A 26,730-nucleotide genomic window follows, 5' to 3' on the forward strand; every position below is an offset into this window, starting at 1 on the left:
TTTGGGAGGCCAAGTTGTTCAGGATTGCTTGAGCCCAGCATTTTGAGACCAGCCTTGGCAGCATAGCAAGACCTCATCTCTACCAAAAAAAAAAAAAGCTGGGCTCCATTGGTAGGTGGAGCACATCTGTCATTCCAGCTACTCAGGAGCTAAGGTGGGAGGATCACTTGAGCCCAGGAGGTCAAGGCTGCAGTGAGCTGACATCACGCCACTGCACTCCAGTCTGGGCCAAAGAGCTAGAGCTAGATCCTGTCCCCCTCACCCCAAAAAAAATCTGAAGAAAATTTGAAGAGGAATTTTTTTAAAAAAATAATAGATTCAGGGGGTACATGCACAGGTTTGTTACATGGGTGTATTGTATAATGCTGGGATTTGGGCTGCTAGGGTGCTTGTCATCTGAATAGTAAACATAGTGATCAATAGGTAATTTTTCCAACCCTTGCCCCCTTCTCTTGCTTCCTGCTTTTGGGGTCCCTAGTGTCTATTTTTTCCATCTTTACGTCCATGTGTACCCATTGTTTAGCTCTCATTTACAAGTGAGAACATGCAGTATTTGGTTTTCTGTTTCTTTGTTAATTTGCTTAGGATAATGGCCTCCAGCTGCATCCATGTTGCTGCAAAGAACATGATTTCATTCTTTTTTATGGCTGTGTAGTATTCCATGGTGTGTGTGTGTGTGTACATGGTGTGTGTGTGTGTGTGTGCATATATGTACACCTGATCTCAGGTGATCTGCCTGCCTCGGCCTCCCAAAGTGCTGGGACTACAGGCATGAACCACCGTGCCCAGCTGTTATATTTCTTTTCTTTATTTTTATTTATTTATTTATTTATTTATTTTTTATTATTATTATACTTTAGGTTTTATGGTACATGTGCGCAATGTGCAGGTTAGTTACATATGTATACATGTGCCATGCTGGTGCGCTGCACCCACTAACTCATCATCTAGCATTAGGTATATCTCCCAATGCTATCCCTCCCCCCTCCCCCCACCCCACAACAGTCCCCAAAGTGTGATGTTCCCCTTCCTGTGTCCATGTGTTCTCATTGTTCAATTCCCACCTATGAGTGAGAATATGCGGTGTTTGGTTTTTTGTTCTTGCGACAGTTTACTGAGAATGATGATTTCCAATTTCATCCATGTCCCTACAAAGGACATGAACTCATCATTTTTTATGGCTGCCTAGTATTCCATGGTGTATATGTGCCACATTTTCTTAATCCAGTCTATCATTGTTGGACATTTGGGTTGGTTCCAAGTCTTTGCCATTGTGAATAATGCCGCAATAAACATACGTGTGCGTGTGTCTTTATAGCAGCATGATTTATAGTCCTTTGGGTATATACCCAGTAATGGGATGGCTGGGTCAAATGGTATTTCTAGTTCTAGATCCCTGAGGAATCGCCACACTGACTTCCACAAGGGTTGAACTAGTTTACAGTCCCACCAACAGTGTAAAAGTGTTCCTATTTCTCCATATCCTCTCCAGCACCTGTTGTTTCCTGACTTTTTAATGATCACCATTCTAACTGGTGTGAGATGGTATCTCATTGTGGTTTTGATTTGCATTTCTCTGATGGCCAGTGATGGTGAGCATTTTTTCATGTGTTTTTTGGCTGCATAAATGTCTTCTTTTGAGAAGTGTCTGTTCATGTCCTTCGCCCACTTTTTGATGGGGTTGTTTGTTTTTTTCTTGTAAATTTGTTGGAGTTCTTTGTAGATTCTGGGTATTAGCCCTTTGTCAGATGAGTAGGTTGCGAAAATTTTCTCCCATTTTGTAGATTGCTTGTTCACTCTGATGGTAGTTTCTTTTGCTGTGCAGAAGCTCTTTAGTTTAATTAGATCTCATTTGTCAATTTTGGCTTTTGTTGCCATTGCTTTTGGTGTTTTAGACATGAAGTCCTTGCCCATGCCTATGTCCTGAATGGTAATGCCTAGGTTTTCTTCTAGGGTTTTTATGGTTTTAGGTCTAACGTTTAAGTCTTTAATCCATCTTGAATTGATTTTTGTATAAGGTGTAAGGAAGGGATCCAGTTTCAGCTTTCTACATATGGCTAGCCAGTTTTCCCAGCACCACTTATTAAATAGGGAATCCTTTCCCCATTTCTCGTTTTTCTCAGGTTTGTCAAAGATCAGATAGTTGTAGATATGTGGCATTATTTCTGAGGGCTGTGTTCTGTTCCATTGATCTATATCTCTGTTCTGGTACCAGTACCATGCTGTTTTGGTTACTGTAGCCTTGTAGTATAGTTTGAAGTCAGGTAGCGTGATGCCTCCAGCTTTGTTCTTTTGGCTTAAGATTGTCTTGGAAATGTGGGCTCTTTTTTGGTTCCATATGAACTTTAAAGTAGTTTTTTCCAATTCTGTGAAGAAAGTCATTGGTAGCTTGGTAGGGATGGCATTGAATCTATAAATTACCTTGGGCAGTATGGCCATTTTCATGATATTGATTCTTCCTACCCATGAGCATGGAATGTTCTTCCATTTGTTTGTATCCTCTTTTATTTCCTTGAGCAGTGGTTTGTAGTTCTCCTTGAAGAGGTCCTTCACATCCCTTGTAAGTTGGATTCCTAGGTATTTTATTCTCTTTGAAGCAATTGTGAATGGGAGTTCACTCATGATTTGGCTCTCTGTTTGTCTGTTATTGGTGTATACAAATGCTTGTGATTTTTGTACATTGATTTTGTATCCTGAGACTTTGCTGAAGTTGCTTATCAGCTTAAGGAGATTTTGGGCTGAGACAATGGGGTTTTCTAGATATACAATCATGTCATCTGCAAACAGGGACAATTTGACTTCCTCTTTTCCTAATTGAATACCCTTTATTTCCTTCTCCTGCCTAATTGCCCTGGCCAGAACTTCCAACACTATGTTGAATAGTGAACCACCGTGCCCGGCCGTTATATTTCAAAATATATTTGTAAGTTTATTTTTCTTCTCATGATTATATAATATACAGAAATATAATGAATGTTTTCACCAAACTACATATCGATGCTGCCAAATCATCTTATATAACCCTGTGTATCACACAAAGGATATAATTTTTGATGTGTGACATCTTGATCAATGTGACCAATACTGATATATATACATATATATTTACACACACACACACGTACATTTTCTCTATCCAGTCCACCACTGATGGACGCTTAGATTGCTTCCATGCCTTTGTTGTTGTGAATAGTGCTGTTATAAACATGAATGCAGGTGTCTTTTTGATAAACATGAGTGCAGGTGTCTTTTGCACTACCTTTGGGTAGATACCCAGTAGTGGGATTGCTGGGTTGAATGGTAGTTCTATTTTTAGTTCTTTCAGAAATCTCCATACTGTTTTCCATGGGGGTTGAACTAATTTGCATTCCCACCAACAGTGTATAAGCATTCCCTTTTCTCCACATTCCTCCCCAACATCTGCTATTTTTTGGCTTTTTAGTAATATTCATTCTGACTTGTGTGAGATGATAGCTCATTGTGGTTTTAATTTGCGTTTCTCTGATGATTAATGATGTTGGGCATTTTTTCCTATCTTTGTTGACCACTTGTATTTCTTGTTTTAATAGGTGTCTGTTCATGTTTTTTGCCCACTTTGAAGATAATTTTTTTTTTTTGAGACGGAGTCTTGCTCTGTCGCCCAGGCTGGAGTGCAACGGTGTGATCTCTGCTCACCGCAACCTCTGCCTCTTGGGTTCAAGTGATTCTCCTACCTCAGCCTCCCAAGTAGCTGAAATTACAGGCACGCACCACCACACCTGGCTAATTTTTTGTATTTTTAGTAGAGATGGGATTTCACCATGTTGGCCAGGCTGGTCTCGAGCTCCTGACCCCATGATCCGCCTGCCTCGGCCTACCAAAGTGCTGGGATTACAGGCGTGAGCCACCGCGCCTGGCCGAAGAGAAATTTTTGATAGTTACCATCTGCATGAACAAGAATCCTCATTCATACAAGGAAACATTAAGAAGTTTTGATTTTCAGTAATGGTCGACTCTTTGTAATTTGCACCACCTTTTTTGTTAGGGCAATGAAGGAAGCTAGATGAAATTAGTAGTAGGATAGGCTAACTGCTGCAACAAATAACCCCCAAATTAGAGGATTAATAAATAAACATGTATTTCTTGATCATATTACTGTCCAATGCGGGCTGACAAGGAAATGTAGCTCCATGCAGTCCTTCATGGACTCAGACTTCATCTCTCCTTTAAGTCCTTAGAGTCCTCTCTATTCAGCTGCAGATGAGGAAAAGAAGGAAGATTCTGTATAGAATGTTTTTATGGGCTAGACCTTGAAGTGATCATATTACTGTCTCTCTCACTCCCTGATCTGAACTTGATCACACAGCCACACTTAAATCCAAGGGAGACTGGGCAGTAATACAGACATACCTTGGAGATATTGCTGGCTTGGTTCCAGACCACTGGAACTGATGAGTCGCAGGAATTTTTTGGTTTCCCAGTACATATGAAAGTTATGTTTATACTGTAGTCTATTAAGTGTGTAGTAGCGTTATGTCAAAAAAATACATACCTTAATTTAAAAATGCTTTATTACTAACAAATGCTAACAACCATTTGAGCCTTCAGTGAGTTGTAATGTTTTTACTGGTGTAGGCTTTTCTTGCCTCAATGTTTTGTTTCTTTTTACCCAGACAGAGTCTCACTCTGTTGCCCAGGCTGGAGTGCAATGGTGTGATCTCGGCTCACTGCAACCTCTGCCTCCCAGGTTCAAGCGATTCTCTTGCCTCGGCCTCCTGAGTAGCTGAGATTACAGGTGCAGCCACCATGCCCAGTTTTGCTTTTTGTTTGTTTGTTTGTTTGTTTTTTGAGATGGAGTTTTGCTCTTGTTGCCCAGGCTGGAGTGCAATGGCGTGATCTCGGCTCACCGTAACCTCTGCCTCCTGGGTTTAAGTGATTCTGCTGCCTCAGCCTCCTGAGTAGCTGGGATTACAGACATGTGCCAGCACGCCTGGCTAATTTTGTATTTTTAGAGAGACAGGGTTTCTCCATGTTGGTCAGGCTGGTCTCGAACTCCCTGCCTCAGGTGATCCACTCGCCTTGGCCTCCCAAAGTGCTGGGATTACAGGCATGAGCCACTGTGCCTGGCCTAGTTTTGTATTTTTAGTAGAGACAGGGTTTCCCCATGTTGGCCAGGCTGGTCTTGAACTCCTGACCTCAAGTGATCCGCCCACCTTGGCCTCCCAAAGTGCTGGGATTATAGGCGTGAACCACCATGCCGAACCTCTTGCCTCAATGTTGATGACTGTTGACTGATCAGGGTGGTGATTGCTGAAGGTTAAGATGACTGACAATTTCTTAAAATAAGACAATGAACTTTGCTGTACAATGGACTCTTGCTTTCACAAAAGATTTCTTTGTAGCAAGTGATGCTGTTTGATAGCATTTACTCACAGCAGAACTCCTTTTGAAATTGGAGTCAGTCCTCTCAACCCCTGCCACTGCTTTAACAACTAAGTTTATGGAATAGTCTAAATCCTTTGTTGTCATTTCAACAGTGTTCACACCATCTTCACCAGAAGTAGACTCCATCTCAAGAAACCACTTTCTTGCTCATCCATAAGAAGCAACTCCTTATCAGTTCAAGTTGGTCATGAGATTGCAGCAATTCAGCCATATCTTCAGGCTCCACTTCTAATTCTAATTCTCTTGCCACATCTCTCTACCACATCTGCAGTTACTTCCTCTTGAACCTTTCCAAGTTATCCATGAGGGTTGGAATCCTCTTCTTCTAAACTCCTGTTAATGTTGATATTTTGACCTCCTCCCCATGAAGCACTAATGTTCTTCATGGTATCTAGAATGATGAATCCTTTCCGGAAAGTTTTCAATTAACTTAGCCCAGATCCATCAAAGGAATCACTATATGTGGCAGCTATGGCCTTCCAAAATGTATTTCTTAAATAATTAGACTTGAAAGTCAAAATTACTTCTTGATCCATGGGCTGCAGAATGGATGTTGTGTTAACAGTCATGAAAACAGCATTCATCTCTTTGTACAGTTCCACCAGAGCTCTTGGGTGACTGAGTGCATTGTCAATGAGCAGTGATCTTTTGAAAGAAGTCTTTTTTTTCTGAGCAGTAGCTCTTAAAGGGGGCTTAAAATACATAGTAAACCATGCTATAAAAAGATGTGCTGTCATCCAGGCTTTGTTGTTCCATTTTTAGGGCACAGGCAGAGTAGATTTAGCATCATTCTTAAGGGCTCTAGGATTTTCAGAATGGTAAATGAGCATTGGCTTCAACTTAAAGTCACCAGCTGCATTAGCCCCTAGCAAGAGAGTCAGTCTATCCTTTTGAAGCTTTGAAGCCAGGCATTGACTTCCGTCTAGCTATGAAAGTCACAGAAGGCATCTTCTTTTGATTCATCTGCATTGAAAATCTGTTGTTTAGTGTAGCCACCTTCATAAATGATCTTAACTAGATCTTGCCGCAGCTTCTACATCAGCGCTTGCTGTTTCACCTTGAACTTTCGTTATGGAGATAGCTTCTTTCCTTAAACCTCATGAACCAACCTCTGCTAGTTTCCGATTTTTCTTCTGCAGCTTCCTCACCTCTTTCAATCTTCATGTAATTGAAGAGAGTTAGGGCCTTGCTCTAATGTCTTAGGGAAGCATTGTGGCTGGTCTGATCTTCTATCTAGACCACTCAGACTTTCTCCAAATCAACAATAATGCGTTTTTACTTTCTTATAGTTTGTGTGTTCACTGGAGTAGCACTTTTTATTTCCTTCAAGACGTTTTCCTTTTCATTCACAACTTGGCTAACTGTTTGGCTCAAGAGGCCTAGCTTTTGGCCTGTCTTGACTTTTGACATGCCTTCCCCACTAAGCATAATCATTTCTAGCTTTAGCTTTTATATGAGAGATGTACGACTCTTCCTTTCACTTGAACACAGAGGCCACTGTAATGTTATTAATTGACCTAATTTTAATATTGTTGTATCTCAGGGAATAGGGAGGCCTGAGGAGAGGGAGAAAGATGGGGGAACAGCCAGTGGTGGAGCAGTCAGAACACACAAAATGTATCAATTAAGTCCACCATCTTATAAGGATGTGGTTCATGGCACCCCAAAGCAATTACAACAGTAACATGGAAGATCACTGATCCCAGATCACCATACCAGATGTTATAGTAATGAAAAAGTGTGACATATTGTGGCAGTTCCCAAAATGTGACACAGAGACATGAAGTGAGCACATGCTGTTGGAAAAATGTCACCAACAGACTTGCTTGATGCAGAGTTGCCACAAATCTTCAACTTGTAAACAAAACAAAAGTATCTTCAGAATGCAGTAAAATGAAGCACAATAAAATGAAGTGTGCCTGTAGTCTATCTGTGTGCCCAGAAAGAAGAGAAAAACATGGATATTGGTATGCACTAAGCAATCTTGTTTTCAAAATGAGGTGAGCTGAGCTTACTTTTGGCAGCCTTATTGGGTTAGTGGGACAAAAGTCAGAGACAAGGGCCATCCAAGGATGGGAACCTATTTAACTGCCTTCTCTCCCCCACTTTGGATAAGGTCCTGAGTGGATTTCATCCTGAAGTCCTGAAGGACTGCACTTAGGAATTAGTGTAAAGCGGAAATAAGCCAGCCCTCTCATGGACTTCAGCGAGATTTTCAGCTGAATCCTTAGAAAACCTCAAGCCCTGAGCTTGGATTTCTTTTTCTTTTTTTTTTTTTTTGTTTAGAGATGGAGTCTCACACTGTTACCCAGGCTGGAGTGCAATGGCACGATCTCAGCTCCCTGCAACCTACACCCCTGGTTTCAAGCGATTCTCCTGCCTAAGCCTCCCAAGTAGCTGGGATTGCAGGTGCCTGCTGCCACACCTGGCTAATTTTTGTATTTTTAGTAGAGATGGGGTTTCACCATCTTGGCCAGGCTGGTCTTGAACTCCTGACCTCATGATCCACTCACCTCGGCCTCCCAAAGTGCTGGGATTACAGGTGTGAGCCACTGCGACTAGCCAGATTTTTTTCTATATGTATTTTTTTTCAAAGGTAAAATCTAGGATGTACAAAGATAACCAGGCATATGAGGAGACAAGACATTGTGAATGAGAACAAACAAAAACAACAGACAATAAAATTAGGAACTCCAGATATTGGAAGTATGAGTCTATATTTTAAAGTTAGACTTACATATTCAAAGAACTTTTTTTAAAAAAAAGTGGGCTTGGAACTATGCTTCAGAAGGGATCTAGAGATAATAAAAAGAGACATCTCAACCTTGAAAAAGAATCAGTGGAAATTCTAGAGCTACAAAGTGCAGTAACCAAAATTAAGGGCTCAAGGGATGAGCTTAAGAGCAGATTAAACACAGCTAAGGAGAAGCACAGTGGATCAGAAAAACTATCCAAAATGAATCATGGAGAAGTAATAAAGAAATATACAAAATAAAAGATAAAAGGGAGAGTATGACGTTTAAACTAGGTGCATTTAAAGTATCAGAAGGAGAAGAGAAAGGGAATGGAGCAGAGGCAATATACATATGTAGATATACTTGATATTGTCTGACATTTATGGAGAAAAATACTGACAACACAGTAGTCATCATGCTTACATGGGGAAAAATTGCTAAAATTAAGACATGCTATAAATGGGAGCATATTAACCTGGACTGTGTCACGGGTTTTGACTGGTTTACTTTAAAGTACAGTCACCCCTCTGTATCCATGGGTAATTGGTTCCAGGACCTTCCACAGACATCAAATCTGCAGATCCTGAAGTCCCTGATATAAAGTGGAGTAGTATTTGCATATAACCCATGCACATCCTCCCATATTTTTTGTTTGTTTGTTTTTGAGACAAGGTCTCTGTCGACCAGGCTCGAGTGCAATGGTGGTGATCTCAGCTCACTGCAAACTCAGACTCTCAGGCTCAAACGATCCTCCCACCTCAGCCTCCTGAGTAGCTGCAACCACAGGCACATACCACCACACCTGGCTAACTTTGTGTATCTTTTGTAGAGATAGGGTTTCACTATGTTGCCCAAGCTGGTCTCCAACTCCTGAGCTCAAGTGATCCACCCACCTCAGCTTCCCAAAGTGCTGGGATTACAGGCGTGAGCCACTGGGCCTGGCTTCCTTCCTTCCTTCTTTAATTATCTCCAGATTATTTATAATACCCAGTGCAATGTAAATGCTATGTAAATAGTTGTTATAATGTATTGCTTTTTAATTTGTATTGGTTTTTATGTTATATTTTTTTCCAAATATTTTGATTGGCAGTTGGTTGGATCTGCAGATGTGGAACCCACAGATATGGAGAGCCAACTGAATTGTTTTTCTTGTTTATCTTTCCTATTTATTATTCTCTTTTTTATTTTTGACTTTTTTGAACTTTTCTTTTTAGAAATATGCTTACCCATGAATTTATTGAAAACCAAAATGTCATTATTTTAAATTAGTCCTATTCTTATTGGATCTGATTTTTTTGGGAGAAAAAACTTCCTTCTTTGATAAATACATTTCATTCTTCTTTCTCATGTTTTTAAAGAAAAAAGTAATATTGCTATCTCTCGTGACCTAAATTGAGAGAGATTTCTTTGGCAATGAATAACCTCTCCTTGTTTGAATGACTTTTTTTTATTGTAGTAAAATACTATATAACATAAAATTGACCATTTTAACTAATTTTAAGTATACAGTTCAGTGGCATTAAGTACATTCATATTGTTGTGCAGTGATCAACACTGTCTACCTCTAGAACTTTTTCCTCATCCTAGACTGAATGTATTAAACAACAATTCCACATTCCCCCAATGACTGTTGTCTTGAAAGGAGATAGATAACTCTATTGAGCTTTGTTTTCTTTATGTGAATGAGCATGTAATTGTTTTAGGGATATGAGGGGAAGGAATAGTTGCTAATGTAATGGCAAATGCAGAACCTACTGACAAAGGTATGTAATTTGTAAAATAGCTGAATGGGCAAAATTCTGATTTTTCAGTTGCCATAGGCACTTCAGTGCACTTCTGATAATGATTTTCCTTGGGCATGTAGTTATTCTGATAGAAATCACATCCATGCATAACGAGTGAGCTTAATTATACATAACTACATACCTAATATAAGGTTTTACATTTTTTTACATATACTTTCTGGTTTACAAAAGATGAGACACTAAATCCTAACTGATCTCAAAAAAGTAGTGTACCCTCAGAGCATGAGAGTCTTAATGTATGAGTTTTCCTTTTTACAAAAAGACACTATATTTTGCCCTCCCCTCTCTCCCTTTTGGGGATTGTTTTCACTATTTGGTGATTCCACAGTCTCATCTGGTGCCTGCTGTGACTCCCAAGACAGACAAGTGCACAAAGGCTGATTTAGGGTCTTGGATTCCTCTTGAGAATGACATACTCAATTCATTTGTACTGAGCCCAATCATTTGAGCTCAAAATAATAAAAATAAAAGTAGCCAAGATGGTTTGAATACTAATGTATGCCCCAGGCGCTGTGCTAAACACTTTGCATATATTATTTTGTTTAATCCTTACAATTCTGTCAGATAGGAATCAAATGCCCATTTTACAAATGGGAAAACTAACGAACAGGAAGATGATGTAACTTGCCAGTGGCACCCAGTTGATAAGTAGCAACTGAGGAGTCAGATCCAGGCCTTCCAGAGCCCTCACTCCCACCTTCTCTATTAACACGTGCTCCTGGTCTGTACTGGGCTCAACAGCAGGATTCTCTTGGAAGAGAAGCAGGTTTAAACCAACCCCACTCCACTCCCAGAAAAACCCACAGCATGCTGGAACCCTCCATGGCTGAGGTGAGTGGCTTGTCTCAGCTAAGGCCAGGCACGAGGTCTGGAGGTAGAGGCTCTCCAGCCAGGGAAGGAAAACGGGAAGGGCGGAGCTTCCCTCCTCCTGGCTGCCATTTGTTATCTGGTTGGTGAGAAGAGATGGGAGGAAGGGGCACTGTCAGCACATTTCCAAAGGACTCGGGTCATTCTTCATGCTCTTTGTCTCTGGTTTTGTGCCCATTGCCTAGGTCCCATAATTGCTGCATCCTTCTTAGAACTGCTCTCTATTTAGGGAACCACTTCTCCAGAACCTAACTGTCTGGATTTACTTGTACCTCCCCACACCTCCGTGCGAATTCTTTTTTCCTGAGCATAACTGATTTCAGCTGGTTGGTAGGAGAGTGGTAGGCTTAAGTGAATGGACAAAGGTGAGAATGACTCTCCTCCTCCTCACGGTTTCCTAATTCTCCCAGGAATATCGCCATATCAACATTTCTGAAAGAAGTTTCATACAAAGGACTTCCCAAATGAGACAGACATTTCTGGACAGGGAGGAATATTGATGGATTCTGCCAGAAACTGAGGCGGCTCAGCCACCTGTGTCCTAGAGGTCGGTCAGGGTGACCCAGGAGCTTCCAGAGGGACTTCAGAGCAGCTCCTGAGCCACTCAGTCTCTGCCTTCTCCCGACTCCAGCAGGGCCAGAAACACTCTCCCAACATTTGCTCATGGTTTGCTGCTCACAGAGTACAGTCCTCCACAGGCAGCTTAAAATGAGCAGAGGTAACATTTCCTGGGAGTGTTTCTAACCCCAAAGAATGTGTTTGCAGATCATGTTCCTAATGTTCAGGAGTTAAATTCATGTTTCAGAAACAAGCGCTTTACATCTGTAGGTGGCACTTTTGTGAATAATATTGTGGACCTTGAGTCCCATACTCTCCTCGTGTCAGGAGGCGGTGCACTGCCTCCAGTTATTCTGGAGCTCTCATCTGCTCCTGCTTATTTAAGCCCTTCAGTATTTCCTACAGAGGTTAGCAATGTTGCACTTGAATAATTGTACCTTAAATTAAACTAAAAATAATTTCTGATGATTTTCATACTGAAGCACAGTCTTTATTTCAAAATGGTGGCATAATCTTCAGCATGCCGTTATCAAATAGCTCCATTGACCAATAGTGGCAGTTTGCAGTTGAGTCATGGGAAGGATTTATTAGGACATGTTTAAAGTAATGTCATAGAAATAAAAATATGGACAGGGACCTAAAGACTACCAACTAAGGCTGTGGCTAGAGATATTATTTAACTCCCCACCACACTCTTGTCTTCTCTCTTGCCTCTTTTTTACATCACTATTAAGGCAACACAGTGTATGTTATCTGTGTCCTTAGCCTACTCTGAAAACACTGCCCTTGATTTCACCAAATAGTGAAAACAATCCCCAAAAGGGAGAGAGGGGAGGGCAAAATATAGTGTCTTTTTGTAAAAAGGAAAACTCATACATTAAGACTCTCATGCTCTGAGGGTACACTACTTTTTTTGAGCTCAGTTAGGATTTAGTGTCTCATCTTTTATAAACCAGAAAGTATATGTAAAAAAATGTAAAACCTCATATTAGGTATGTAGTTATGTATAATTAAGCTCACTCGTTATGCATGGATGTGATTTCTATCAGAATAACTACATGCCCAAGGAAAATCATTATCAGAAGTGCACTGAAGTGCCTAGGCCAATTGTCTGTGAGTAACTTGGTCAAGTTACCCAAAGCTACCACCTAGATCACACCATGACAAGAAAGAGGTGTTTTTACACTAAACCAATCCAAAGGCAACCAGAATTGGTTTATTTTTTAATTTTCTTTATTTCATTTTATCATAGCCACTTGGAGCCAGTGACTATTTGGAACTATCAAAGAATTTTGATACAATATTTTTACGAAACATTCCGCAATTTACTCTGGCAAACAGGACTCAAGGTCGAAGATTCATAACTCTCATCGATAACTTTTATGATCTCAAGGTAAGGATGTAGTACATTTTCTTAAAACTAAACACTTTGTATTGTGGAGCCAGATTGCCTGGGCTGGAAATCCTGACTTAACGTACTTCTATCACTTACTTCACCTCTTTGTGCCTCCATTCCCTCATGTGTGAATTGGGGATGATAATATTATTTACTTCTGAGGGTTGTTGTGAGGACTAAGAAGGCAAATCCATGTAAAGCATTTAAAACATTTGGCACAAGCTGAATGCTGTATAAGCACTATCAGTAGAAGCAGCAGTAGTACTATAGTAAAACTCCCATCACAGGACACACTGCTATATGAATGATTGCGTCATTCTACCAGACAGCTTATGTGCTTCATCTATCACATTCTAAAACACAATGTCTTGCATAAACTGAATGCTCAGTAAGTATTTGTTGCATGAATAAATGATTTCACTGATAGAATAATGCATGAGCAAGCCAAGTGTGATGGCTCATGCCTATCATCCCAGCACTTTGGGAGGCCAAGGGAGGATCACTTGAGACCAGACGTTCAAGACCAGCCTGGACAACATAGCAAAATCCTAGCTCTACAAAAAATAAGAAAATTAGCTGGGTGTGGTGGTGAGGGCCTGTCATCCTGCCTACTTGGGAGGCTAAGGTGGGAGGATTGCTTAAGCCCAGGAGTTCAAGGTTACAGTAGTGAGTCATGATCATGCCACTGCACTCCAGCCCTCCAGCCTGGGTGACAGAGTGAGGCCCTATCTCTCAAAAAAAACAAAAAAAGAAGAAGAAGTAGAAGGAGAAGGAGGAGGAGGAGGGAGGAAGGAGGAAGGAAGAAGGAAGAGAAGGAGAAGGAGGAGAAGAAAACAAATAAGTGAATGACTAGAGGACCCTTCTGAATATTGAAGCTCTCTCTCTCCCTATGACCCAGAAACCCCAGTAGCTACATTATACCATCTTGCTGTTTATTTGTTTTTAATCCATATGTTTTAGCATGAATTGCCAAGCCACTGCCCATTCATCAAAGGCAGCATGGCCTACTGGTTCAAGAGTGGGCCCTGGGGTCAGGCTGTCTATCCTAAAGACCACCTTAATCTCTCTGAGCTTCAACTGCCTTTTCTAGAAAAAGCAGATAATAATGGTACTTATAAAGTTATTGTGAGTATTAAACGAGCATGTAAAGCACAAAGAATGTTGTCTGGCCTATGGTACACTTTCAATAAAGGTGAGCTATTAGTAGAATGTATCTGTAAATATAGATTCATAGCAAAAGTACAATTTGAAATTAGTGTTAATTTAAATATTATTTAACCATTAGATATACTTTTTTCTCCCTATTCTTTGCACAGAATTAGATAGAGCAGTGATTCTAAATTGAAGGGGCTTTGTGGGAAGAAGATAAGCAACAGAATCTGCTGGGAGAGAGAGGTGACAATTTAATGTTTCATTTGCTCATTCATTCTGTAAACTTCATCATGCCAAGCACTAGAAATTCAGCGGCAAGTGAAACTAGATGGTGCCTGCCTTCAAAGAGCTTAGATATAGATAGCCTGACATCAGAGAAATGTGAATCAGATGTCCACAGAACTCAATGTAAAATCACCACTGTGGGATGACCTCTTAGACAGAGAAGGAGGCATATGATGCTGTGAGAGTCTAGCAGGGGAGAGTGCACTGATCTATGGGGTGGGAAATCCTCTGAGGGCCACCTGTGGCAGAACCATGTGGCCTACTTAAAAATCCAGATTCCAGAGCTCACCCATCCCCACCCCAGCAAATGAGTACCAGGCATGGGGCCAGGAACTGCATGTTCTCATGTTTCTCAGGTGCTTCTTATAAATGCTGAGAAGAGCAAGGGCTAAACTCTATGCACAGAATGAAAATGGGTAACCAGCATGGGGAGTTTGCAGCAACCACTCCGGGATGGGCCGAGTGTGAAAGGCAGCAAGTGTGGCTCTGATGCAGAAGCTGAGGGAAGCCCACCTAAGGGAGTGCTATCAAAAGCTGCTGTGCGTCCCCGCGGAGCCCACACACATGTGATCAGGGAATCTGGAGAGGCAGAAGGCTGAGGACACAGAGATGGGGATGGAGGCCCATCAGCTGTGAGTGGTGGCCTTCCACAGACTCGACTCTACAGTAATGGTGGGGAGAGCAGGGGCGGAATGAAGGGCCGGGGCCTGGAGGCTGCTGTTTTTACCGGACTAGGCTTCAAGAAGAAGACAACGGAGGGGCATGAATAGGATGGCTCATAGTGGAGGATTGAGAGACTCGTTATTTTGATATTTCAGCTAGGAATGCCTTAGAGAAAGCTTATGGCCCCCATCCCTCAGTCCTACCCCCCAACCCTACCTCACCCCCACCTTTTCACTTCTTAATTGAAGGAAAAAAGAATTCATCTGGCAATATGATAGAATATTCAAACTACCCTCCTAACATTCCCTTTAACTAAATCACACATTTAGAGATTACACTCTTTATTAAAGTGTAGTCAAAACCATTTTATTTCAAATATTGGGAGCATTAAACAGACATTATTCTAGAATGTATTCATGGAGATTTGTGAAAGAAAGATATTCCCATGTAAATAATGAAAAAGTGTCTTTGATTAAAATAACTTATAAGAGGAGGTAGAAGGCCATTTGGATATGGAAAATCTAGTGTCAAATGTCAACACATGATTTTTAAGTACTGGTGTATTATTATTTAAATAATGATTTTAAAAGATAGCTATGAATCCTGAAGACAAATTCAGGACTTTTAAAACATCAAGAAGAATATGTTTTGTATGGTGGAGCCAAGATGGCCGAATAGGAAGAGCTCCAGTCTACAGCTCCCAGCATGAGCGACGCAGAAGATGAATGATTTCTGCATTTCCAACTGAGGTACTGGGTTCATCTCACTGGGGATTGTTGAACAGTGGGTGCAGGACAGTGGGTGCAGCACACCAAGTGTGAGCCGAAGCAGGGTGAGGCATCGCCTCACCCAGGAAGCACAAGGGGTCAGGGAATTCCCTTTCCTAGCCAAGGAAAGGGGTGACAGATGGCACCTGGAAAATCGAGTCACTCCCACCCTAATACTGCGCTTTTCCAACAGTCTTAGCAAACGGCACCCCTGGAGATTATATCCCACACCTGGCTCAGAGGGTTCTACGCCCACAGAGCCTCGCTCATTGCTAGCACAGCAGTCTGAGATCAAACTGCAAGGCAGCAGCGAGGTGGGGGGAGGGGCGCCTGCCATTGCTGAGGCTTGAGTAGGTAAACAAAGCCGCTGGGAAGCTCCAACTGGGTGGAGCCCACCGCAGCTCAAGGAGGCTTGCCTGTCTCAGTAGACTCCACCTCTGGGGACAGGGCATAGCCAAACAAAAGGCAGCAGAAACCTCTGCAGACCTAAATGTCCCTGTCTCACAGCTTTGAAGAGAGTAGTGGTTCTCCCAGCATGCAGCTTGAGATCTGAGAACGGACAGACTGCCTCCTCAAGTGGGTCCCTGACCCCTGAGTAGCCTGATTGGGAGGCACCCCCCAGTAGGGGCAGACTGACACCTCACACAGCCAGGTACTCCTCTGAGACAAAACTTCCAGAGGAACAATCAGGCAGCAACATTTGCTGTTCACCAATATCCGCTGTTCTGCAGCCTCTGCTGCTGACACCCAGGCAAACAGGGTCTGGAGTGGACCTCCAGCAAATTCCAACAGACATGCAGCTGAGGGTCCTGACTGTTAGAAGGAAAACTAACAAACAGAAAGGACATCCACAACAAAACCCTGTCTGTACGTCACCATCATCAAAGGCCAAAGGTAGATAAAACCACAAAGACGGGGAAAAAAACAGAGCAGAAAAACTGAAAATTCTAAAAATCAGAGTGCCTCTTCTCCTCCAAAGGAACGCAGCTCCTCACCAGCGATGGAACAAAGCTGGACGGAGAATGACTTTGATGAGTTGAGAGAAGAAGGCTTCAGACGATCAAACTACTCCAAGCTAAAGGAGGAAGTTCGAACCCATGGCAAAGAAGTTGAACACCTTGAAAAAAGATTAGATGAATGGCTAACTAGAATAACCAATGCAGAGAAGTCCTTAAAGGACCTGATGGAGCTGAAAACCATGGCACGAGAACTACGTGATGAATGCATAAGCCTCAGTGGCCGATTCGATCAACTGGAAGAAAGGGTATCAGTGATGGAAGATCAAATGAATGAAATGAAGTGAGAAGAGAATTTTGGAGAAAAAAGAATAAAAAGAAACGAATAAAGCCTCCAAGAAATATTGGACTATGTGAAAAGACCAAATCTGCATCTGATTGGTGTACCTGAAAGTGACGGGGAGAATGGAACCAAGTTGGAAACACTCTTCAGGATATTATCTAGGAGAACTTCCCCAGTCTAGCAAGGGAGGCCAACATTCAAATTCAGGAAATACAGAGAACGCCACAAAGATACTCCTCGAGAAGAGCAACTCCAAGACACATAATTGTTAGATTCACCAAAGTTGAAATGAAGGAAAAAATGTTAAGGGCAGCCAGAGAGAAAGGTCGGGTTACTTACAAAGGGAAGCCCATCAGACTAACAGTGGATCTCTCGGCAGAAACTCTACAAGCCAGAAGAGAGTGGGGGCCAATATTCAACATTCTTAAAGAAAAGAATTTTCAACCCAGAATTTCATATCCAGCCAAACTAAGCTTCATAAGTGAAGGAGAAATAAAATACTTTACAGACAAGCAAATGCTGAGAGATTTTGTCACCACCAGGCCTGCCCTACAAGAGCTCCTGAAGGAAGCACTAAACATGGAAAGGAACAACCAGTACCAGCCACTGCAAAAACATGCCAAATTGTAAAGACCATCAAAGCTAGGAAGAAACTGCATCAACTAATGAGCAAAATAACCAGCTAACATCATAATGACAGGATCAAATTCACACATAACAATATTAACCTTAAATGTAAATGGGCTAAATGCTCCAATTAAAAGACACAGACTGGCAAATTGGATAAAGAGTCAAGACCCATCAGTGTGCTGTATTCAGGAAACCCATCTCACGTGCAGAGACACACATAGGCTCAAAATAAAAGGATGGAGGAAGATCTACCAAGCAAATGGAAAACAAAAAAAGGCAGGGGTTGCAATCCTAGTCTCTGATAAAACAGACTTTAAACCAACAAAGATCAAAAGAGACAAAGAAGGCCATTACATAATGGTAAAGGGATCATTTCAACAAGAAGAGCTAACTCTCCTAAATATATATGCACCCAATACAGAAGCACCCAGATTCATAAAGCAAGTCCTTAGAGACCTACAAAGAGACTTAGACTCCCACACAATAATAATGGGAGACTTTAACACCCCACTGTCAACATTAGACAGATCAACGAGACAGAAAGTTAACAAGGATATCCAGGAATTGAACTCAGCTCTGCACCAAGCAGACCTAATAGACATCTACAGAACTCTCCACCCCCAATCAACAGAATATACATTCTTTTCAGCACCACACCACACCTATTCCAAAATTGACCACATAGTTGGAAGTAAAGCACTCCTCAGCAAATGTCAAAGAACAGAAATTATAACAAACTGTCTCTCAGACCACAGTGCAATCAAACTAGAACTCAGGATTAAGAAACTCACTCAAAACCACTCAACTACATGGAAACTGAACAACCTGCTCCTGAATGAACTACTGGGTACATAACAAAATGAAGGCAGAAATAAAGATGTTCTTTGAAACCAATGAGAACAAAGACACAACATACCAGAATCTCTGGGACACATTCAAAGCAGTATGTAGAGGGAAATTCATAGGACTAAATGCCCACAAGAGAAAGCAGGAAAGATCTAAAATTGACACCCTAACATCACAATTAAAAGAACTAGAGAAGCAAGAGCAAACACATTCAAAAGCTAGCAGAAGGCAAGAAATAACTAAGATCAGAATAGAACTGAAGGAAATAGAGACACAAAAATCTCTTCAAAAAATCCATGAATCCAGGAGCTGGTTTTTTGAAAAGATCAACAAAATTGATAGACTGCTAGCAAGACTAATAAAGAAGAAAAGAGAGAAGAGTGAAATAGACAAAATAAAAAATGATAAAGGGGATATCACCACCGATCCCACAGAAATACGAACTACCATCAGAGAATACTATGAACACCTCTACGCAAATAAACTAGAAAATCTAGAAGAAATGGATAAATTCCTCGACACATACACCCTCCCAAGACTAAACCAGGAAGAAGTTGAATCTCTGAATAGACCAATAACAGGCTCTGAAATTGAGGCAAAAATTAATAGCTTACCAACCAAAAAAAGTCCAGGACCAGATGGATTCACAGCCGAATTCTTCCAGAGGTACAAAGAGGAGCTAGTACCATTCCTTCTGAAACTATTCCAATCAATAGAAAAGGAGGGAATCTTCCCTAACTCATTTTATGAGGCCAGCATCATCCTGATACCAAAGCCTGGCAGAGACACAACCAAAAAAGAGAATTTTAGACCAATATCCCTGATGAATATCGATGCAAAAATCCTCAATATAATACTGGCAAACCGAATCCAGCAGCCCATCAAAAATCTTATCCACCATGATCAAGTGGGCTTCATTCCTGGGATGCAAGGCTGGTTCAACATATGCAAATCAATAAACGTAATCCAGCATATAAACAGAACCAACGACAAAAACCACATGATTATCTCAATAGATGCAGAAAAGGCCTTTGACAAATTCAACAGCCCTTCATGCTAAAAACTCTCAATAAATTAGGTATTGATGGGACGTATCTCAAAATAATAAGAGCTATCTATGACAAACCCACAGCCAATATCATACTGAATGGGCAAAAACTGGAAGCATTCCCTTTGAAAACTGGCACAAGACAGGGATGCCCTCTCTCACCACTCCTATTCAACATAGTGTTGGAAGTTCTGGCCAGGGCAATCAGGCAGGAGAAGGAAATCAAGGGTATTCAATTAGGAAAAGAGGAAGTCAAATTGTCCCTGTTTGCAGATGACATGATTGTATATCTAGAAAACCCCATTGTCTCAGCCCAAAATCTCCTTAAGCTGATAAGCAACTTCAGCAAAGTCTCAGGATACAAAATCAATATACAAAAATCACAAGCATTCTTATACACCAATAACAGACAAACAGAGAGCCAAATCATGAGTGAACTCCCATTCACAATTGCTTCAAAGAGAATAAAATACCTAGGAATCCAACTTACAAGGGATGTGAAGGACCTCTTCAAGGAGAACTACAAACCACTGCTCAAGGAAATAAAAGAGGATACAAGCAAATGGAAGAACATTCCATGCTCATGGGTAGGAAGAATCAATATCATGAAAATGGCCATACTGCCCAAGGTAATTTATAGATTCAATGCCATCCCCATCAAGCTACCAATGACTTTCTTCACAGAATTGGAAAAAACTACTTTAAAGTTCATATGGAACCAAAAAAGAGCCCACATTGCCAAGACAATCTTAAGCCAAAAGAACAAAGCTGGAGGCATCACGCTACCTGACTTCAAACTATACTACAAGGCTACAGTAACCAAAACAGCATGGTACTGGTACCAAAACAGAGATATAGACCAATGGAACAGAACAGAGCCCTCAGAAATAATGCCACTTATCTACAACTATCTGATCTTTGACAAACCTGAGAAAAACAAGCAATGGGGAAAGGATTCCCTATTTTATAAATGGTGCTGGGAAAACTGGCTAGCCATATGTAGAAAGCTGAAACTGGATCGTTTCCTTACAACTTATACAAAAATTAATTCAAGATGGATTAAAGACTTACATGTTAGACCTAAAACCATAAAAACCCTAGAAGAAAACCTAGGCAATACCATTCAGGACATAGGCATGGGCAAGGACTTCGTGTCTAAAACACCAAAAGCAATGGCAACAAAAGCCAAAATTGACAAATGGGATCTAATTAAACTAAAAAGCTTCTGCACAGCAAAAGAAACTACCATCAGAGTGAACAGGCAACCTACAAAATGGGAGAAAATTTTTGCAATCTACTTATCTGACAAAGGGCTAATATCCAGAATCTACAATGAATTCAAACAAGTTTACAAGAAAAAAACAACCCCATCAAAAAGTGGGTGAAGGATATGAACAGACACTTCTTAAAAGAAGACATTTATGCAGCCAAAAGACACATGAAAAAATGCTCATCATCACTGGCCATCAGAGAAATGCAAATCAAAACCACAATGAGATACCATCTCACACCAGTTAGAATGGCAATCATTAAAAAGTCAGGAAACAACAGGTGCTGGAGAGGATGTGGAGAAATAGGAACACTTTTACACTGTTGGTGGGACTGTAAACTAGTTCAACCATTGTGGAAGTCAGTGTGGCAATTCCTCAGGGATCTAGAACTAGAAATACCATTTGACCCAGCCATTCCATTACTGGGTATATACCCAAAGGATTATAAATCATGCTGCTATAAAGACACATGCACACGTTATGTTTATTGCAGCACTATTCACAATAGCAAAGACTTGGAACCAACCCAAATGTCCAACAATGATAGAGTGGATTAAGAAAGTGTGGCACATATACACCATGGAATACTATGCAGCCATAAAAAATGAGTTCATGTCCTTTGTAGGGACATGGATGAAGCTGGAAACCATCATTCTCAGCAAACTATGGCAAGGACAAAAAACCAAACACCGCATGTTCTCACTCATAGGTGGGAATTGAACAATGAGAACACATGGACACAGGAAGGGGAGCATCACACACCGGGGCCTGTTGTGGGGTGGGGGGAGGGGGGAGGGATAGCATTAGGAGATATACCTAATGTTAAATGATGAGTTAATGGGTGCAGCACACCAACATGGCACATATATACATATGTAACAAAATACCATGGACTGGGTATTTTGTTATAGCACCACATACTGACTAAGATGATTACACTGTGATGTTGACATTTATACCTGGCTGTTTGGAGCTGGTCTGTGCACCTAAGACGCTCCCCAAAGACACCGTAAAGAGGTTAGTTACCCTTTTGCTGCACAGCAGACTGCTAAGTTCAGTGCATTGCTATTCTAATTAGGCCAGTGAGTGTCCAGAACCTACATTTATTATCTTAGCATCCTGCTAGGACCTTCTTCAAAAAGACTAAGATTTACATTAGTATCTCTTGATTACATAAGTATTTGAATGAGTATTCATATGTGATCATATATTGGAAAGAGCTTTTATTTTTTTTGTATCCACTAGTTTAAATACAAAACATATTTTTTTTATTATTATACTTTAAGTTTTAGGGTACATATATAAAAGCTGTTTCCAATATATGATCACATATGAATACTCATTCAAATACTTATGTAATCAAGAGATACTAATGTAAATCTTAGTCTTTTTGAAGAAGGTCCTAGCAGGATGCTAAGATAATAAATGTAGGTTCTGGACACTCACTGGCCTAATTAGAATAGCAATGCACTGAACTTAGCAGTCTGCTGTGCAGCAAAAGGGTAACTAACCTCTTTACGGTGTCTTTGGGGAGCGTCTTAGGTGCACAGACCAGCTCCAAACAGCCAGGTATAAATGTCAACATCACAGTGTAATCATCTTAGTCAGTATGTGGTGCTATAACAAAATACCATGGACTGGGTAATTTATAAATAATAGGAATTTATTTCTTCCAGTTCTGGTAGGTCTGAGATCAAGGTGCCAGCAGGTTTGGGTGTTTGGTGAGGGCTACTGTCTGCTTTGTTGCCACCAGAGGGCACAAATGTTGTGTTCTCGCATGGTGGAAGGAATGGAAGGCAAAAAGTGGTGAACTCCCTCCATCAAATCCTGTATAAGGGCACCGAGTCCCACGCATGAAGGCAGAGCCTCATGACTCAATCGTATCCTAGAGGCCACACCTCTTAATCCTGTTGCATTGTGGAGTAAGTTTCAGCATGAATTTTGGATGGGACAAAAACATTCAAACCAGAGCAGTAATGGCAAAAGCATTGGACTAAGAACTGAAGATCTGGGCTGACATCTTGAGCTGAGTCCTTTCCAGCCCTGAAGTCTCCCAATAAACCTTTGTGCCCTACTTCACAGGGTGGTATGAGTTGTGTGGAAATATTCTGAAAACTACTATGCAGTTTTAAAACACTGCTTTAAAGAGATAAACAATTAGGAAAAAAAAAATATGGACGTCTTAAAAGCAAAGATCCAAGCTCCTGTATGTGAAAAACAGACTTTTATTTTGAGATTTTTCTTACCTTCAGCTTGTGAAATATAAAGAGTAACACATTTACTCATTTTCTTCTATTTCAGGTGCGTATAATTTGCTCTGCGTCGACTCCTATATCAAGCTTATTTTTGCATCAACATCATGACAGTGAGTTGGAGCAAAGCAGAATACTGATGGATGATTTGGGGCTGAGCCAGGTAGGTGACATTAACATAATCTCTTTTTATTATAAAATAGCTTAATTGTTTTTGGTTTGATGCATGGCTACATTTTGAAGAAGAAATGCAGTGTATAGTTAACCATTGATTGGCTGCTTCTTCTATAAGCTCGTGTAGCAAATTTATCATTCTCAATATCACTAAATATAGAAAATTATAAACTTACAGTGGAAGGAACCTTAGTGGTCATGTAGTTCAGTGCTCCATTTTTGCATGTGAGAAAAATGAAGCCCACAGAGGTGGACTAAGGTGCCCACAGTCACACCGCTGAATAATGGCAGGCCAGAGCTGGATGCCAAGCCACCTGTGACTGGTTCTGGGCTTGCTCTGCTATACCATGCTGACGTTTCTGGATATCTTTCTAAATGATTGCTGGATTTGTAGAGTGCATGATACAGTATCCAAGCATGTAGCCTGGCTAGTCCAGGACCATGGAGTGCCTAGCAAGGCCCCGGGCTTGAAAAGAAATCCCTAACTAATCTCCCAACCTCCATTCTGCAAACATTTATGGAGTACCTGTGGGTGCCAGGCTCTGGAGACACTCTGTAGGGAACAAACAGATGCTAGCCCAGTTCTCCTGGAGCTTGGAGTCTGGTAATTCACCCCAGGCCAACCAAAAGTGACTTTGCATTTTCTTCTTCTATAAGAATGTTACAGGATGTGTTTCTCAACTATCGACAACTGAAAAATTAGTCAAAAGTTTACAACTATCAACACTCACCCCATAAGGGGAGCCCAATTCTTCCAGCCCCACAGGTGAAAGACCGTCTGGAACAAGGAAACAATTCCTTATCAACCTGAGTAGAAATGAGGCATTTTCAGGAGTTTGGGAGAACGAGGCCAATTTAAAAAGTGAACTTTCCAATATGATGACTTAAACCTGTGTATGTCTTAGTCTGCTATAACAAAACACCATGAACTGGGTAGCTTACAGACAACAGAAATTTATTTCTAACAGTTCTGGAGGCTAGGAAGTCCAAGATCAGGGTGCCAGATTTGGCATCGGATGAAGGCCCACTTCCTAGTTCATCAGCCTCTGTCTTTTTTGTATAAACCTCACATGGTGGAAGGGGTGAGGGATCTCTCTGGGGCATCTTTTATAAAGGCATTAATCCCATTCATGAGGGCTCCACCCATAAGACCTAATCATCTCCCAAAGGGACAAAAACATTCAGTAGCCTCCAATACCATCACCTTATGGGTTAGGATTTCAGCATATGAATTTTGGATGTACATAAACATTCAGATCTAAGCTAGAACAGTTTCATCCTGAAACCATCCCCCTGCCCCTGGTCCATGGAAAAATTGTCTTCCACGAAACTGGTCCCTGGTGCCAAAAGGTTGGTAAAGTTTACATCATTGGCTCTTAAAACTTTTTTCCCCTAGGCTGATGCAATGGGTCATTCCTATAATCCTAGCACTTTGGGAGGCCGAGGTGGGCAGACTGCTTTGAGCTCAGGAGTTCCAGACCAGCCTGGGCAACATGGTGAAACACCATTTCTACAAAAAATAAAAATAAAAATAAAAAAATTAGCCGGGTGTGGTGGCACACACCTGTAATCCTAGCTACTGGGGAGGCTGAGGCAGGAAGATCACTTGAACCCAAAAGGCAGAGGTTGCAGTGAGCCAAGATGGCACCACTGCACTCCAGGCTGGGTGACAGAGTGAGACCCTGTCTCAAATTCCTCGAGGATCAAGAAAAAATAAGCTCAGCAGATAGAGCCAATCATATATGAAGAAATCAGGGAATGTGATCTCAGGGTCTTGAAGGTTCACAAATGGATCAGTGGAGAAGATGGATTTAGGAATCTAGAATTTTTCTCTGAAAAAGCATACTAGCAAACCCCTAAGGAAAGAGAAAAATTCCAAGCCCACTTAGTGGCCATGAGTCTGTGTTGGTGTCACCAGTCTGGGGTTACCAGCCTCACAGAGACAGGGCTTCCCAACTTGGTCCTAGATGGTGGGATCAATTGTCCCAGCAGCTGAAGACTAAAAACAGCCCTGGCTTTCAGCCCTGGCTTTTAGATCCCAGGCACATTCTCCAGAACCCAGACCCACTGTTCATTTGCATTTGCTCTCCTTTAGTCATTGGTTGAATTGGAAAAGGCTCTCCAGAGGTTTGTCCTTAGGGCCTCCCCCTTAGGCACTGGTACCCTGTCTGGAGGCCTACACCAGCCTCTTTCTGGCTTCTCAGAACTACTGGGGGTTTTTTTGCCATTACTTATTTCTGGTGTGCACTTTTGGAGAAAGTTTTCCCTTTTAAGTTTTCTCTCTGATAATTTGATGTGTTTACTGCCTATCAGTTTAAATTGGTTGACTCTCTAGTCTCATTTAAGGGATTGTATATGAAAAAAAAGTTATAAAAAAAGGCATAATCTAAACCGGTAAGCCTAAAAAGTTTTTTTAAACCTATACTTAGGTTCTGTAAATTTTCATTTGTGATAGCTTTAATTTAATTTCTTTGTTTTATAACCAGGATTCAGCAGAAGGACTCTCCATGTTTACCGGAGAAGAGGAAATCTTTGCATTTCAGCGCACGATTTCCCGACTCACGGAAATGCAGACTGAACAGTACTGGAACGAAAGAGACAGAACCAAGAAGTAACTGTCACTTTTGCATAAATAAAACTCTAGACAAATGGTTAACACAGGCAGAACTCCTTATTGTGGGACTTGAAGGAATCATTTTCTCATCATTAATTATGCACTTTGTCCTCCGGACCATTTTAATCTAAAATTGCTGTCAAGGATCTAGTGGATTAGTAAGTTAAACACTTAACATTTTTTAGGTCTGCTTTTTCTTATTTGGCCTTATTTCTGCACCATGAAATTAAAATCATCTCATTCCTGAAGATGAATGTAGGACCAGACATTTTAGCTTCACATTAAACCACCTGAATGGACCTTGAATGTACAAGTAAGACATCTGGGCTGCATGGTGGGGGCACGTTAGAAATACGTCTTTTATAACGGGGGAAGAATGCCTATGTTTCAATTCAAAACAAAGACAGTTTTCCAATCTGATATAAACTAAAAGGGATAATATTTTAGAATATGGGCTTATATGTGGTTTTTTTTTTTTTTTTTGGTTATGAATTACAGTAAATCTCCCAGGCCTTCAGATTTCTACATAATGGAAGAATATGTTTTTTTTGTTGTTGTTTTTTTGTTTTCTTGTTTTGTTTGTTTGTTTTTTCTTTATTATTATTATTATTATTATTATTATTATTATTATACTTTAGGTTTTATGGTACATGTGCACAATGTGCAGGTAAGTTACATATGTATACATGTGCCATGCTGGTGCGCTGCACCCACCAACTCGTCATCTAGCATTAGGTATATCTCCCAATGCTATCCCTCCCCCCTCCCCCCACCCCACAACAGTCCCCGAAGTGTGATGTTCCCCTTCCTGTGTCCATGTGTTCTCATTGTTCAATTCCCACCTATGAGTGAGAATATGCGGTGTTTGGTTTTTTGTTCTTGCGATAGTTTACTGAGAATGATGATTTCCAATTTCATCCATGTCCCTACAAAGGACATGAACT

The 26,730-nt window shown here is 41.0% G+C and overlaps 1 protein-coding gene across 3 annotated transcripts in view; it reads left to right on the forward strand.

Annotated features, from left to right (window-relative positions):
* AFG1L (AFG1 like ATPase) overlaps positions 1-26,730 on the forward strand; it is a 242,231-nt gene that overhangs the window by 208,838 nt on the left and 6,663 nt on the right. The window contains exons 11-13 of one of the 3 annotated variants that reach the window (XM_054557953.2): positions 12,642-12,782; positions 23,048-23,161; positions 25,659-25,783. In XM_054557953.2, coding sequence (XP_054413928.2) covers positions 12,642-12,782; positions 23,048-23,161; positions 25,659-25,783 — 380 coding nt within the window. Of the gene's footprint in view, positions 1-12,641; positions 12,783-14,101; positions 14,194-23,047; positions 23,162-25,658; positions 25,829-26,730 lie in introns of those variants that run through there. The other 2 variants (XM_024248591.3, XM_054557955.2) reach the window with 2 other exon arrangements.

The sequence above is a fragment of the Pongo abelii genome, chromosome 5 (genome assembly GCF_028885655.2).
Source record: "Pongo abelii isolate AG06213 chromosome 5, NHGRI_mPonAbe1-v2.0_pri, whole genome shotgun sequence".
NCBI classification, from domain to species: Eukaryota; Metazoa; Chordata; class Mammalia; order Primates; family Hominidae; genus Pongo; species Pongo abelii.